Here is a 13,315-nt window from a genome sequence, read left to right on the forward strand (position 1 = left end):
TCATGATAGTCATGCCACACCACGCCCCCTCATAGTTATGCCCCCTCATTCATTTGCTTGCTGTCCCTCATCATCTCCACACTCCTCAGTCCTTCCCATGTGCACCTTCCCCCAGAACAACAGATGTCCATGGGAGCCAATCAGCATGCAAGAGGAGTGTGTCAGATCTTCTCAGTGGCTGGCTCACCTCCTTTCACTCTGATTAGCTCCAATCAGCAGGAAAGGACAAGGAGCCATGTAAGAAGATTCTTTTCAGTGGCTAACACTCCTTTCATGCTGACTGGCTCATAGGATGTTGTAGACATTGGGACCCTGCTCCCGAAAAAGTAAGAGGTTGAAGACCCCCCCCAACCCTGGACTACTACACCCCTGACAAGCAGGCACATGGTTGGGCTGAAAGACTGCCAGTTGCCAACGTTTTTCTGATCTCTGCTGCCTGATCTCAAGGGCATCCTTCCCCTTGCAGTGCTATCAAACACTAGAACAAGAACAGCTCTGCTGCTGTATACGTTGGGATGACTTTTATTTTTCCCAGACGAGTTTATCTTGTGGGCAAAAACTTCAGCACCACCTTCCACAGAAGAGAAGACAACGGACAACAATGGCCCAATGATTTCTTTTCTCCCTATAATTGAAACAGCCTCATTCTGAGGCAGAAACCACAGCTCTCCCTTGGCTCCATGGGTTCCTGGGGCGCAGGCCTTTTGTTCTTTTGGTCTTCACTCGGGAAGCAGCATTTCTCTCTCTCTCTCCACCCCCACCCCCGTTTTTCAGACTGATCGAAACCAGCAGCTGTACTTGCTGGAGTCCGTCTCTCCTCTCCCCCACCCCGCACACTTCTCGGGGGCGTTTTTTCTTTCTTCAAGCCACCCCTTGAACCTGATCTCCAGATTCCTCTCACCCCCAATTCGAATTTCACCGGGCAATCGGAGCAAGAGGGGTGTTTGTTTGCTTTTGTTTTAGGGGCGGTAGTAAAAATCGAGCGCGCGCTTTCCTTCGGAGTCGGAGGGGGTATTCCTTTCACAGCAGCAGCCGCTGGCGACGAACCTAGACTGGCTTTTGCTTTGGAGGGATCTCGTCAGGTCACCTCACCCTCCACCCGCTTTGGATGGTCCCAACCTTGCCAAGGGAAATGATGCCCTCCAGGACGGCTGAATGTCCCGATCCCGCCAACATCCCCACTTCTCCCCGCTCCCCTGGACTCTGGACCAGGGCAGTGAAGTGACTGATGGAAACCTCGAAGAGAGCAGCGGCAGCATGGAGTGGGAATTCAACTTGCTCCTCTACCTGGCGCTTTTCTTCGTCTTGCTCTTCCTGCTCTTCCTGCTGCTTTTCGGCGTCATCAAGCAGCTGAAGAATTCCGTGGCTAGCACGGGGGCTCTCCAGCCTGGGCGCCACTCCTTGCGGGAGCCCTGGGGCTTCTGCCGCGAGCAAGCCCTGTGAGGAGACGAGGGCCACGGCGCCGCGCCGCCTCTAGGGGGCGCCTCGGGCGAACGCTCCGACCAAAAGCACCACCTCCTCGCAGCAGTTCGTCTCAACCCGCCCTCCCCTCCTCCAAGCACCGGGGGCTCTAGATATGGGAGTCAAGAGACCTAGGTGGGTTTTACTTACTTTTTTCAAAAAAGCAGAACCTATGTGGTCCAGGGGCTAAGCAGAGATCTGTGGCCCTCCAGATGCTGCTGGACTCCAACTTGTATCTTCCCTGCCCATTGGCCCTGCTGGCAGGAGCTGATGGGAGTTGGAGTCCAACAACGTCTGGCGGGCCACAGGTTCCCTATCCCTGGGTTACTTGGAAGAGCTGGATTCACGTCCGCCTGGGTCATGTTACTTGTCCTCAAGTTAAATGTTGTTGTTCATGGAACCGTAGGCCATAACAACGGAACTCAGTTCCTCACTTCAGTTTCTCATCTGTAAACTGTGACAAGTAGTAACCCACCTGATAAAGGTTGCTGTGCAAATATATATATTTATTTTATTTTAAAAATCTATGGTGTTGAATGATAAACAGAAGCAATTTTACTGACAGCAGTAGGAATCTGTATACCAGTTCCATCAGTGTGCTAGATCCATTATTTAGTTACATCATTTAAAATGGCCTTAGTAACGTTTTCTTAAATTTTCTATACAGTGTTTGCCTAGCACACCTCTTGGCAAAACTAATTCAGAACCAGTCCTAAAGCAGTTGTGCTGACTGAGAAAACAATTTGATATATTAGCTGGGGAAGCGGGGGGGGGGGGAGGCAAAACAGATTACTGAAGTAACGTATGTGAAGCGTTTTGAACACTCGAAAGTACTGTAAAATAATGATAATTTTGCACTGACTAAATGTTTCCATTGTTGCATTCTCTAAATCCTACTGCTCACCAGTTACAAACCTAACAATTGATCATGCCCTGGAGTAGTGTTCAGTTCACATGTTTATTTTCTCCCTAGTTTTTGTTTTACAGTTTTAATTTCTGTGGCATCCGTACGCACAATACTTTGCTGGTTTAACTACTACTTTTCCCCTTGGTTTGGCTCTGAGGTATATTTTACGATGGTATGGGGCAAAATGGGTCAATCCCATGTTCCTTTGCAACATTTTCATCCATTTCCCCTACACCCCCCATGCACTCTTATCATTCATCCCCCTTAAGCCAGTACATTAGGGGTGGCCAAGCTTTTGTAACCCTTAACCAGTGCCAACAAGAATTTTCCCCCTACCAGATCCATGCCCCAAATCCATCAAAATCTGACCTTAACCCACTAGACACCACACCACATTTAATAACATTTTTGCCTTATTGTGAAACACTGTTATGAGGAATTGATTAACAAGGTGGATAATAGACTTTTACAGGTTCAGAAATGATCTGTGTGCCTGTGTGTTGTATTTAAGTTTGAAACGGCAGATATAAATATGTGTGTGTGTTTTAGATTTGAGAGAAGTATGGAGGTTTTGCATTCCTGGTTTGCTTAGGTTTAAAAAATGCTGGGTGTGTGTTTGCTTGGTTGGTTACTCTGAGGCAGGATGCTGGACTAGATGGGTCTTTGGCTTGATCCAGCACGCTCTTCCTGTGATGATTATAACATGTCCTGTTTATACAAAGGATACCTGTTGTGGAATCACCTTATTACACACAAACAGAAGTTCCTCATTGGTGTGGCAGGTGCACTCTGTGCATGCTCATGCCATTTATTTCTGATGCTTATAGTTCCTAATTGTCATGTCTCCTCTGTTCAAGTCTGTGGGAGGCTGACTGTGGTTTGTTAGAAGGAGTTCGTGGTGCTGTGTTTGAATCACACTTTGGGTAGAATATAGCCTGCACATTTTCCTTCTCAGTAAGCCAATTGGCAAGAATCTCATAGAATCATGGAGTTGGAAGGGGCCTATAAGGCCATCGAGTCCAACCCCCTGTTCAATGCAGGAATCCAAATTACCCAACAGGTGGCTGTCCAGCTGCCTCTTGAATGTCTCCAGTGTTGGAGAGCTCAGCCCATTCCTAGGTAATTGGTTCCAAGTACCATTCTAGCAGTTAGGAAGTTTTTCCTGATGTTCAGTTGAAATCTGGCTTCCTGCAACTTGAGCCCATTATTCTGTGTCCTGCAGTCCGGGATGATCAAGAAGAGATCCTGGCCCCCTCGTCTGTGTGGCAATCTTTCAAGTACTTGAAGAGTGCTATCATATCTTCCCTCAGTCTTCTCTTCTCAAGGCTAAACATGCCCAGTTCTTTCAGTCTGACCTCTTAGGGCTCTGTTTCCAGTCCCTTGATCATCCTTGTTGCCTTCCTCTGAACCCATTCCAGTTTGTCTGCATCCTTCTTAAAGTGTGGTGGCCAGAACTGGACACAGTACTCGAGGAGTCCTAAGCAGTGCCGAATAGAGAACTGATACTTCACGTGATTTGGAAACTATACTTCTGTTAATGCAGCCTAAAATAGCATTTGCCTTTTTTGCGGCCCCATTGCACTGTTGGCACAGGTTTGCTTGTTATCAACAACAATCCCAAGATCCTTCCTGCATGTCGTATTGCTGAGCCAAGCATCCCCCATTTTATAACTGTGTACAGTATTTGGTTTCTTTTTCCTTTGCACCTATCCCTGTTAAATTTCATTCTGTTGTTTTCAGCCCAATGCTCCAGCCTATCAAGTTCACTTTGAATTTTGTTTCTGTCTTCCATGGTATTAGCTATCCCTCTCAATTTTGTATCATCTGCAAATTTGATAAGCATCCTTTTCTTTATACCTTTATAACTTCTCTTTGTATCTTTAAGAAACAAGCACACTAGAGGATCTGAAGAATTAATTTAAAAATCCTTCTCTTTGTCACTGGCTCATAGTGTGGTGTTGGGTAAATTACTCTGGTATCCTTTCAATCAAAGGAGTAGCCAACTAGCCATAGCTTACAGCAGAAATGAAACAATAGTCAAGTAGCACTTTAAAGACTGTACATACGACCTGAAATGCAAACAATGAAAAATACAAGGAAACATCCAAAGGTAGATTTTTTTTAAAAAAAGCCTAGATTTTGGCTAGACAGCTTCATGAAATACATAATATAGGAAAAAATGATGAAATGGAAGTATTTGTAAAAACCACCAGATTCTGACCATAAAGTGTATGACATCCACTAAATTTCCTACTAGCCACCAGACAGGAGAATTTACCACCAGAAGTGTTCCCCAAAACACTAGATTTAATGGGCAAATTACTAAATTAGCAACAGTCCTCTTAGCCAACCCTCTGGAGGTTGTATGCAAAGGTGGATGTGAACAAAAGTGGGTGAGGCCACCCCACTCTCTCATGCATACTCTCATATGCATATGCACACACAAATACAGGCAGACAGCCCTGTTCCTTGACTGATCCATGCAGATCAGCTGAAGTGGAGAAGTTATTGTTCCCTCTCCATTTATGAAATAATTTATCTGATAACTGGAGTGGGATCAATTTGTATCCCCATCAGAGTGCTGGGCTCCACCCACTCTAGTTTCTAATCTATCTATCTGTCTGTCTTTCTGTCTGTCTATCTAATCTACTATTTTGGGATCCAGAAAAAATTGCTGGGGGGGGTGCTTGATCAGGCCCCTGAATTGGGGATAAGCTACCCCTGCTGTACGGCTATGGGCTGGCTCATAGCCATTGAACACGCACACACCCCTGCCAAACTGAGGACTGTTTTAATCAGATATGGAAAGACTCTGTGACACTGCTTTTCTCATTAGACCAGTTGGAAAGTTTATGTTTTCTGGTAGCTGTGAAACTTGGCATAGTTTGAGCTGTGGCTTGACTCCAGCCATAGAACTTGTTCCCAGTGCCAGGACATTTAAATGTGAAGGAACAACTGAAGAAGCGGCCATCAAGCAAATAAGAAAAGTGTTTTCCTCGCTATAGAGTCACTATAGCCGAACCTCGAACAACTGAGACTGGGGTTCAGGGATTCCCTTCTGTGTTATATGGCAGAGCTTCCAATCATACTTATACATGGCTACCTCTGTTTTGAGAAGCTAATCTATCTCTGCATTGGGGTGTTCTGAAAATACAGATTCTCTTACAGCACAATACTATACTCAGAAGCAAGTCATACTGTAGTCATTGGGGCTGAAGGTAAGTGTGTACAGGATCTTAATGATTGCTTCTCTTCTCCATTTTAACTCTGTAGACTAGGACCGTGGCCATCTTTGTTTGCACCTCCTATCCTTATAACATCAGAATACCTTGGGTTGGATCCAGAACATTTAGTTGTGGCAATTTAGAAACATAAGAATTTAAGAAGAGCCTGCTGGATTAGGCCAATGGCCCATCTAGTCCAGCATCCTGTTTTCACAGGGGCCAACAAGATGCCTATGGGAAGCCCAAAAGCATGACCCAAGCACGATAGCATTTGTGATTCCCATTAACTTGTATTCAGTGTCTGATACTGAAGCTAGTGCATAGTCATTGTGTCTAGAGCCTTTCGATAATTTTATCCTGCATTAATTTGTCTAATCTTCTTTTAAAGTCATCCTAGTTGTTGGCCACTGCTATTTCTTGGAGGAACTTAAGTTCCATTGGTTTCAGTAGGACCTAAGTGCAGCTGCTGTAGAGCCATTCCCTTTACTTGGGTAATGTCTCATCTGATGATCAGCTGACCTCTTTATTGTGAAGGTGGACTTTCAGAATGGCTGAAGTACATGTGCTTTTTTTTAAGTGTGAACACTGCAGTAAGAGGAAGCTTTACAAATGTTCTCTGGTACTCCTGGAGAAGTTTGTCTGGGTGTTATTTTTGCCAATCTAGAGGATTCTTGCAAATGTGTGGTAACAAACAGTGGTAAGCAAAAATGTTCTACACAGCCTAAAGGCATTCCTCATGGTTTTCATCCTTAGATTTGGCAGCTAAACCTGGATTAGGCTTGTCTCAGATTACGCCCATGGTGTTTAGTGATTTTAGCTATAATATCACCTAGCCCCCTTTGGATGCAGGATGATGGATTCAAAAGATATTTATTTTAGGCAGCTGGGTTTGGCATAAAATTAACAGGATCTCTAACGTACATGTTTTTAGGCAAGATATGGATCCTACCTCCTAAAATGTGACCCAACATTTTCTTTGTAAGAAGATTTAAGAGCTGAACCCTGGAACAGCAAATGAGACCGAAAGAGCTTCAGAACACTTTTTAATATTTCATAAGTTCCTGATTTCTCTGGCCCTTGTTATTGTGGTTTTTGTTTTGCTGGATGCTTAGAACTGCAGAGTCTGTGGATTTGAGTGAAGATAATTTTCAGAGTGTGCATAGGGAATTCTTGCGTCTGTCTGCAGTTTGGAGAGGAGCAGACAGAACATGTCGGAGGCTAACAGTTGTTTGAAAGAAAAATTACATGCATGGTTAAGTGGTTTCATCTGTGTGCTGCAAATGGCTCCTGACTACTTTTAATCTTTGAAATGTATGACTGGACTGTTAATCTTCTTGTGGAAGAAAGCTTGTCATCAAGTCTTGACAATGAGCTGTGGCTGTGTTCAGACAATCACAGTTTGCACCTTGTCATTTGTAAGTGATAACCCTGCAGCTATCATAAAGTGTCAAGCATTATAGAAGAAATGAGCGACCTGATTTTATCTGGATAACTGGTGCATTCCACCTCAATTTTCAGGTGGAATGTACCAGTTATCCAGGGAGGATTGGGTAACCCATTTCTTCTATAAAGCTTGACACCTGGCGATGATAGATGCACCTGGGTTTGGGAAACAATCCTATGTCAAAGGGTAGTTCTTACAAACATAGCCCCCATCTGCACTATACATTTAAAGCTCTGTCTCACCACTTTAAACCATCATGGTTTTCTCTCAAAGAACCTTGGGAACTACAGTTCGTTAATGGTGCTGAGAATTGTTAGGAGACCCCTATTTCCCTCACAGATCTACAATCTTCAGAGCTTCCTGGGAAAAGGCATTGCCTGTTAGACCACTCTGAGAACTGTAGCTCTGGAAGATGATATGATACTGCTTTAAATTTATAGTGCAGAGGGGGCCTATAGTAAAGCTATGTGTTTGGCAGGGTCCTAGCAATCATAAATAATGTGGAAAATTAGGCAAATTTTGGCTTTTGGACCAGTGGCAGCGTTATGAATGAAGCAAATGAAGTATTTAAATCTGAGAGAAGCTGAATACGTAGATATTTCAGACCTGCAAGGCTGCTAACCAAATCTGTAGGCCTTCTCAAAATCCAGCATGCAATGCATGCAGAAGTAATGTGATCTAGGATGCTATATTCTTGCATACTTGTTCTGTATGTTCAGGAAAAGGTGCTGTACATCCCATCCCATCATATCAATAACTGGTGGCAGTTTTGTATATTTCTAGGGTATCTATGATGGGCTTCACAGTTTCTAAGCTTATTATAAGAAAAGGTAAGAGAAGGTTTCTATTTTGTTCTTTGCTTTAGGTGCAAAATATCTTCAGCTGGCCTTGATAACCTTCCTGCAACTATTTAGGACAAATGTCTCAAGAAGACTTTCTTCTGATTGTTGTTCCACCTTTCTTCCTTTATGTTCACAGATATGACCGTTTCTTATTACATGGTCAGATTGTTTTCAAGTGGGTCTCAGAATATCTACCTACTAGGGTTGCCAGGCTCAGGGCCTGAGAATGATTCTGCATCTTTAAGAGAAGAGAAAATCCAGCCAAGTGCAGGTTTTCTTGCAACATTGTAATGGGAAAAACCACAAGGTGAAATTCTCCCTTCCCCCTGCACAACTTTTAAAGATACAGAAGACCTCTTGGTTGCCAGGCCCAGCCTCCAAGTGTACAGTATCTTTAAAAGTTGTGCAGGCGGAAGGGAGAATTTCACTTTGTCGTTCTTCCCATTACAGTGGTGCAAGAAAACCTGCACTTGGCCGGATTTTCTCTTCTTTTAAAGATACAGAATCATTCTCAGGCCCTGAGCCTGGCAACCCTACTACCTACCTATTTATCCAGCATTTTGACTTTCTTTAAAAATATTGAAGAAGGTAAACAGACAGTATAAAGATTAATAGAATATATTGAAAATAGGCTGAAATTAAAATAGAATATCACAAATTAGATCAATCACTAGCAAGCAAAATCCTGTTTTAAAAGACTTGCTGAAAATGTATGTTTGGGAGGAAAAAATGGATGCCCATTGGAGTAGCAGATGAATACTGAGTTCCCCTTTCTTCTTCAGATGTTTTCTAACTTGATAAAAGGACTTGAAAACCAACTGTTGATTGTGATTTTGAAGATTTCTTAGGGTGGCAATTCTGCCCACTACATAAAACCTGCCATAGATCCTTCCTGTGGAAATAGCGAATGGGAAGATGCCTAGAGATATCAAGTTTGCAAATGTCATTACTGGCAGAGAAATAAGCAATGATGATTTATGACCAGCTAGACCTTAAAAAGCATAACAGATGCCAAACTGAATAGATGCTACTGTGCTATTCTGGGTAATGGAAGAGAGAAATTTCAGTCAAGCTACCTGTTCACCTCTAATGTTTTTGCATAGCAGATGCTAGTGGCTGTTATCAGCCACTAATTGCTAGAACAATATTGACCAAATAAAGGAAAAAAGAGCTAAAAACATCAAAAGGGATAAGAGGGCAGAAGGGTAGTCTTGTTTGGTTAACTGACAACTAAATGGAATATGATGACAGGACGGTTGTCAGGGACTCAGGAAGTTATCTGATCTAATTCCCATTATCTCAAGATGAATTGAGGTGAGTTAATTTACTTAATTTAAATTTATATCATTCCTTAGTGTCCCAGCAGGATCCCGAAGGTATATCATACAACAATGTTAACATTATATAGTATTATTATTTGTTGGGGTGGGGATCTTATAAAAGCCATAATCAGTTAATCGCATTCTTATTCAAGGCCTCTTGTTTTTTATTTTCCAAAGTGCTACAGACAGCATGTGATCATTCATTTCTTGATATTGGAAACAATGCAGTGGTTGGAGGAGCTGTGATTTCAGTGAGAGATTTTGTAAACTAATCTCACATGGCAATGCTGGGGCTAGCTGAAAAGTATCTGAGGGAGCATACTGAATAATATTTAATGCTCATTAGTACACATTCTACCTGCCCTGTTGTATTTACAGTTGGGGCAGCTAAATAAAAGGTGTATTCTCCTTGATTAAAGAGTGAAGGAAGGAGCCTTTATTGTTGAATGCTGAGCCGGGGGAGGGGCTAGTCAACTATTCCAGATTAATTATGGTTAATTAAGAGGCTGAAGTTGGAGAGAATTTTTGGATCTTGAAGGAACAGTCTCCCGGTCATAAAGATATATGATGTGGGCTATCCTAAAGCTTATTTTGAGAGAGGCCTAAGCCAGCTGAAGACATTGTGCTGCCTGAAGTGAATGACAAGATGGTGGTCCCTCTTCCATGTACAGAAAGAAAGCAACCAGAAGAGTTGCCACTAGTTCAACACTAGTAACGGGATCAATATCCTTCATAAGAGCATAAGAAGAGCCTGGTGGATCAGGCCAATGGCCCATCTAGTCCAGCATCCTGTTCTCATAGTAGCCAACCAGATACCTGAGGGATGTCCACAATCAGGACCTGAGCGCATAACCCCTAAGGACAGCAGGTTAGCTCAGGACAGTCCACATGGCATATATAGCTCCAGCACTTTGACACTAGTCCCTCCCCACCTCCATCTGCTGCCTGAGGTGACTGCCTCACTCTTCCTAATGGTAGAGCTGGGCCCGGTAGGGCCATGCAGAGTTCAGTTCCTTATTGAGACTGCTCATTCAGGAACGTTTTGAACTTTCACGGGGACTAAACCAACTCCAGCCTTGTAATTATCATAAAGGCTGTGGTGACATGCACATAATATGCACATAATATATATCTTCTCACACCTGAATGCCAGGCTTTATGCTAGAAAGGAAACAAACAGTATTTTTAATTTTATGTCTTAATGCAAAAGGAGGGAAGGGGCATGGCACAGTTAAGACCACAAATCTCAGGTCTACGTCAGAATAATTCCCGATATTCCAGTGGCATGGTTAGAATTGCAGCTGATATGAAACACAGTTAGGTTTGCTATTTTTTTTTTTTTTGCATTTAGCAACCTGCGGAAAGTTTTGCACATAATAACAATTGCTGGACAGCATACTAGGAGAGTGACTATTACTCAGGTGAAAGGATATGGTTATATTTAAATTGTGTAGCTTGAAAAACCAGTAGCCAAACAGCAAAAGATACCTTACTGGGGGAGACAGCAGCCTCTGATCTTCCCATGCGTAGTATCTGCTCTGTATCTAGTTCTACTCTTCCTACTCTCCATAATTTAGGTAGCATTTTCACTCCGCAAAATAATTCACGACACTGTAGTAAGGGAGGTCACTTGCTTTTTCTACACCAGTCGATTGTTACTGGCTTGTCCTGGCTCTTCCAGATAAATCAATTGGTCTCCATCCAGGGGATTAAACTGAATTTAGGCTGTCAAATTGTAGGTATTCAGCCCTGACTATAGGAGAAAGAGAGACACTTGCTTCATCACAGTCTCTCTTTCTCTGGAAACGTAACCTGAAGCATGCAGAATGACCAACCTGCTGTGTCTTGTTTATTTACAGTGAGCTGCTAATTTACATAAGACATGGTGTTAATGATTTTCTCAGGTGAGATTATCTTCTCTTTCCAGCTGGACCCCCCCTGTTCCACTGGGCATCAGGACATGAATGCCATATCACTTGTCCTTGAACAAAATGAGACTTTGTTCTTTGGAAAAAGACAATCTGATTGAAAAGGCAGCTGTGCTCGGAGATTGGACAAGCAACAGAGTTAACCAATAATGGCCATGCAACACAGCAAAGCAGAATATGTTTTAGTGAAGAACTAGAACTTGTGTTTTAAAATGTCAGTCACATTCTTTTTCAAAGTGTGCTTGGTTTTTGTTTGTTTGTTTGCCAGTCCCCATAAATCTGGTCAACCCATAAATAGCTTTTCTCCTTGGGAATGTGTTCATGACAGCTGCTGAACAGCAGGCATCTCTTGAGATTGCAACATAAAGAAGAATGAAAATTCAAACAGCAGTAACTTGGTATTCATTCACCTCCTCTCCCCACCCCCCACCCCGTTTAGTTCTTTGTTTTGCAAATGAAATTTGTACTCTCTCATGATTTATGTTTATATCTTTCTGGAAACACTGAAGTAAAATAATAACACTTGTAACAGGATTAAAAGAGCACTGACCTTCACCCCTAGTGATGAAGAGAACGAAAATCCTTATTTAATCATTATTCTAAATAACTCATTAACCTGGAACATCAGTCATCTGCTCTGCAGAAATTACCATGATTTTAAATCGCCAGCCTGTAATGTGCCATGTACATAACCAGATAGCCTCAGGGTGTTGGAATACAGTAGGTGTATTATGATCATCTATATGTCAAAAATCCAGTTACCATCATACTCGAGGATTATCATAACACAGAACCCAGTATGGTATTATTTAGACAGAGGCATGGCTACTACTTTAATAGCAATACATAGTTAATCTCTATGCCAGGGGTAGCTGGCATGCTGCTCTTCAGATGTAGCTGGACTATAGCCCCCAGCATCCCTGGCTATTGGCCATGCTGCTGGGGCTAATGGGAGTTGAACAACATTTGAGGGGCACTGTGTTGGCTACTTCTTCTGTATGACCTTCCCACAGTAATGGCTTTTGTTTTCTGGGAATGGGGCCAGTTTAAAGCTAATATACTGAAACTCTGTGTGCAAAAGCTGTCGAAGGCTGTGATCCACACCACCTAGAATGGAAAAACTTCCATTGGGTTATAATGGAGTTGGGGAAATGTCTTTTTAATGTTTATCTTTTTTGTATTTTTAAAATGATTGTGCTGATGTTACAAAGTCCTGTGAATTGTCATAGTGTGTGCCTTTCTGTGTACATGAATAAAAAATTAAAAATAATATGTATATATAAAACAACTTTAAGTTGCCATGATTTGTGATTGTGTTTTGTGCTCTGTTATGTCAGCATTCAGTTTCAGATCTATCTGTATTGTGATCAGTCTATTGCAGACAATGAATGAGAAAAGCAGTCATCTCTTTGTGAGCTTCTTAATTGTGTAGGGACATGGTCAATTATTGCCAAACAACCAAGGATTTAAAGGCAGTATCGAATGAAAAAGTCCATGAAAAAGATTAAGGCCTTTTGCCCAGTGAGGAGTTGAACTTTACAGAATAATTTCCAAGAGAAATCTGAAGAATTTTGGAGGGATTATATGTTCACCATTAAGGAAGGTAGACCAAATCTGAACATTTTTGATCCAACAATTTCTGAACCTTTTTACGTTATTGAACAGCTGGTATAGCACAGTGGGGAGGAGAGCCTGGCTGGGAGTCCAGAGTCTGTGAGTTCAAATCCCCGCTCGTGTCTCCTGGGTGGCAAGGGCCAGCTAAAGATCACCCCCACAGTGAATGGGTTACGTGCCCTGCCACCTGTGTAGCCGTGGGCAAGCTGCATAGTCCCAAGGAGCCCAGTTGCCCCCCAGCTGGCAGTTGCAGACAAGGAAGCAGCTGGGTTGTGCAGCTGTGGCAAGCTGAGCAGGCCCTAGCTACCTGGGGAGGACTAGCCTCAGAGGGAGGCAATGATAAACCACCTCTGAATACCGATTACCATGAAATCCCTATTCATAGGGTCGCCATAAGTCAGGAACGACTTGAAGGCAGTCCGTTTCCATTTTATGTTATTGAAAACATGAAATGCTACAATGCTCCATGATAGAAAATGAGATGGAAAATAAACAGAAAAAAACCTTCAGAGTAGCATGGTAGCAGAAGTTATTGGAAGAGATCTTCAATGGTTATGCATAGGTATCAATTTC

General features: G+C 42.7%; 1 protein-coding gene across 2 annotated transcripts; it reads left to right on the forward strand.

The window, feature by feature from the left end:
- Nucleotides 1-266: 266 nt before the first annotated feature.
- SMIM43 (small integral membrane protein 43) lies at nt 267-12,416 on the forward strand. Of its 2 annotated transcripts, none has more exons than XM_061585205.1 (2): nt 267-1,596; nt 11,105-12,416. In XM_061585205.1, the coding sequence occupies exon 1, from the start codon at nt 1,156-1,158 to the stop codon at nt 1,441-1,443; it is 288 nt and encodes a 95-aa protein (XP_061441189.1). In that variant the 5' UTR covers nt 267-1,155; the 3' UTR covers nt 1,444-1,596; nt 11,105-12,416. The 2 variants fall into 2 exon arrangements, with proteins under 2 accessions (XP_061441189.1, XP_061441188.1); XM_061585204.1 differs by having other exon boundaries at nt 11,128-12,416.
- The last annotated feature ends 899 nt before the right edge of the window (nt 12,417-13,315 follow it).

This window comes from Rhineura floridana, chromosome 9, assembly GCF_030035675.1.
Source record: "Rhineura floridana isolate rRhiFlo1 chromosome 9, rRhiFlo1.hap2, whole genome shotgun sequence".
NCBI lineage: Eukaryota > Metazoa > Chordata > Lepidosauria > Squamata > Rhineuridae > Rhineura > Rhineura floridana.

Bases quoted from the DNA above. Each gene is read 5' to 3' on its own strand.
- SMIM43 (XM_061585205.1), top strand. From the start codon at position 1,156: ATGTCCCGATCCCGCCAACATCCCCACTTCTCCCCGCTCCCCTGGACT.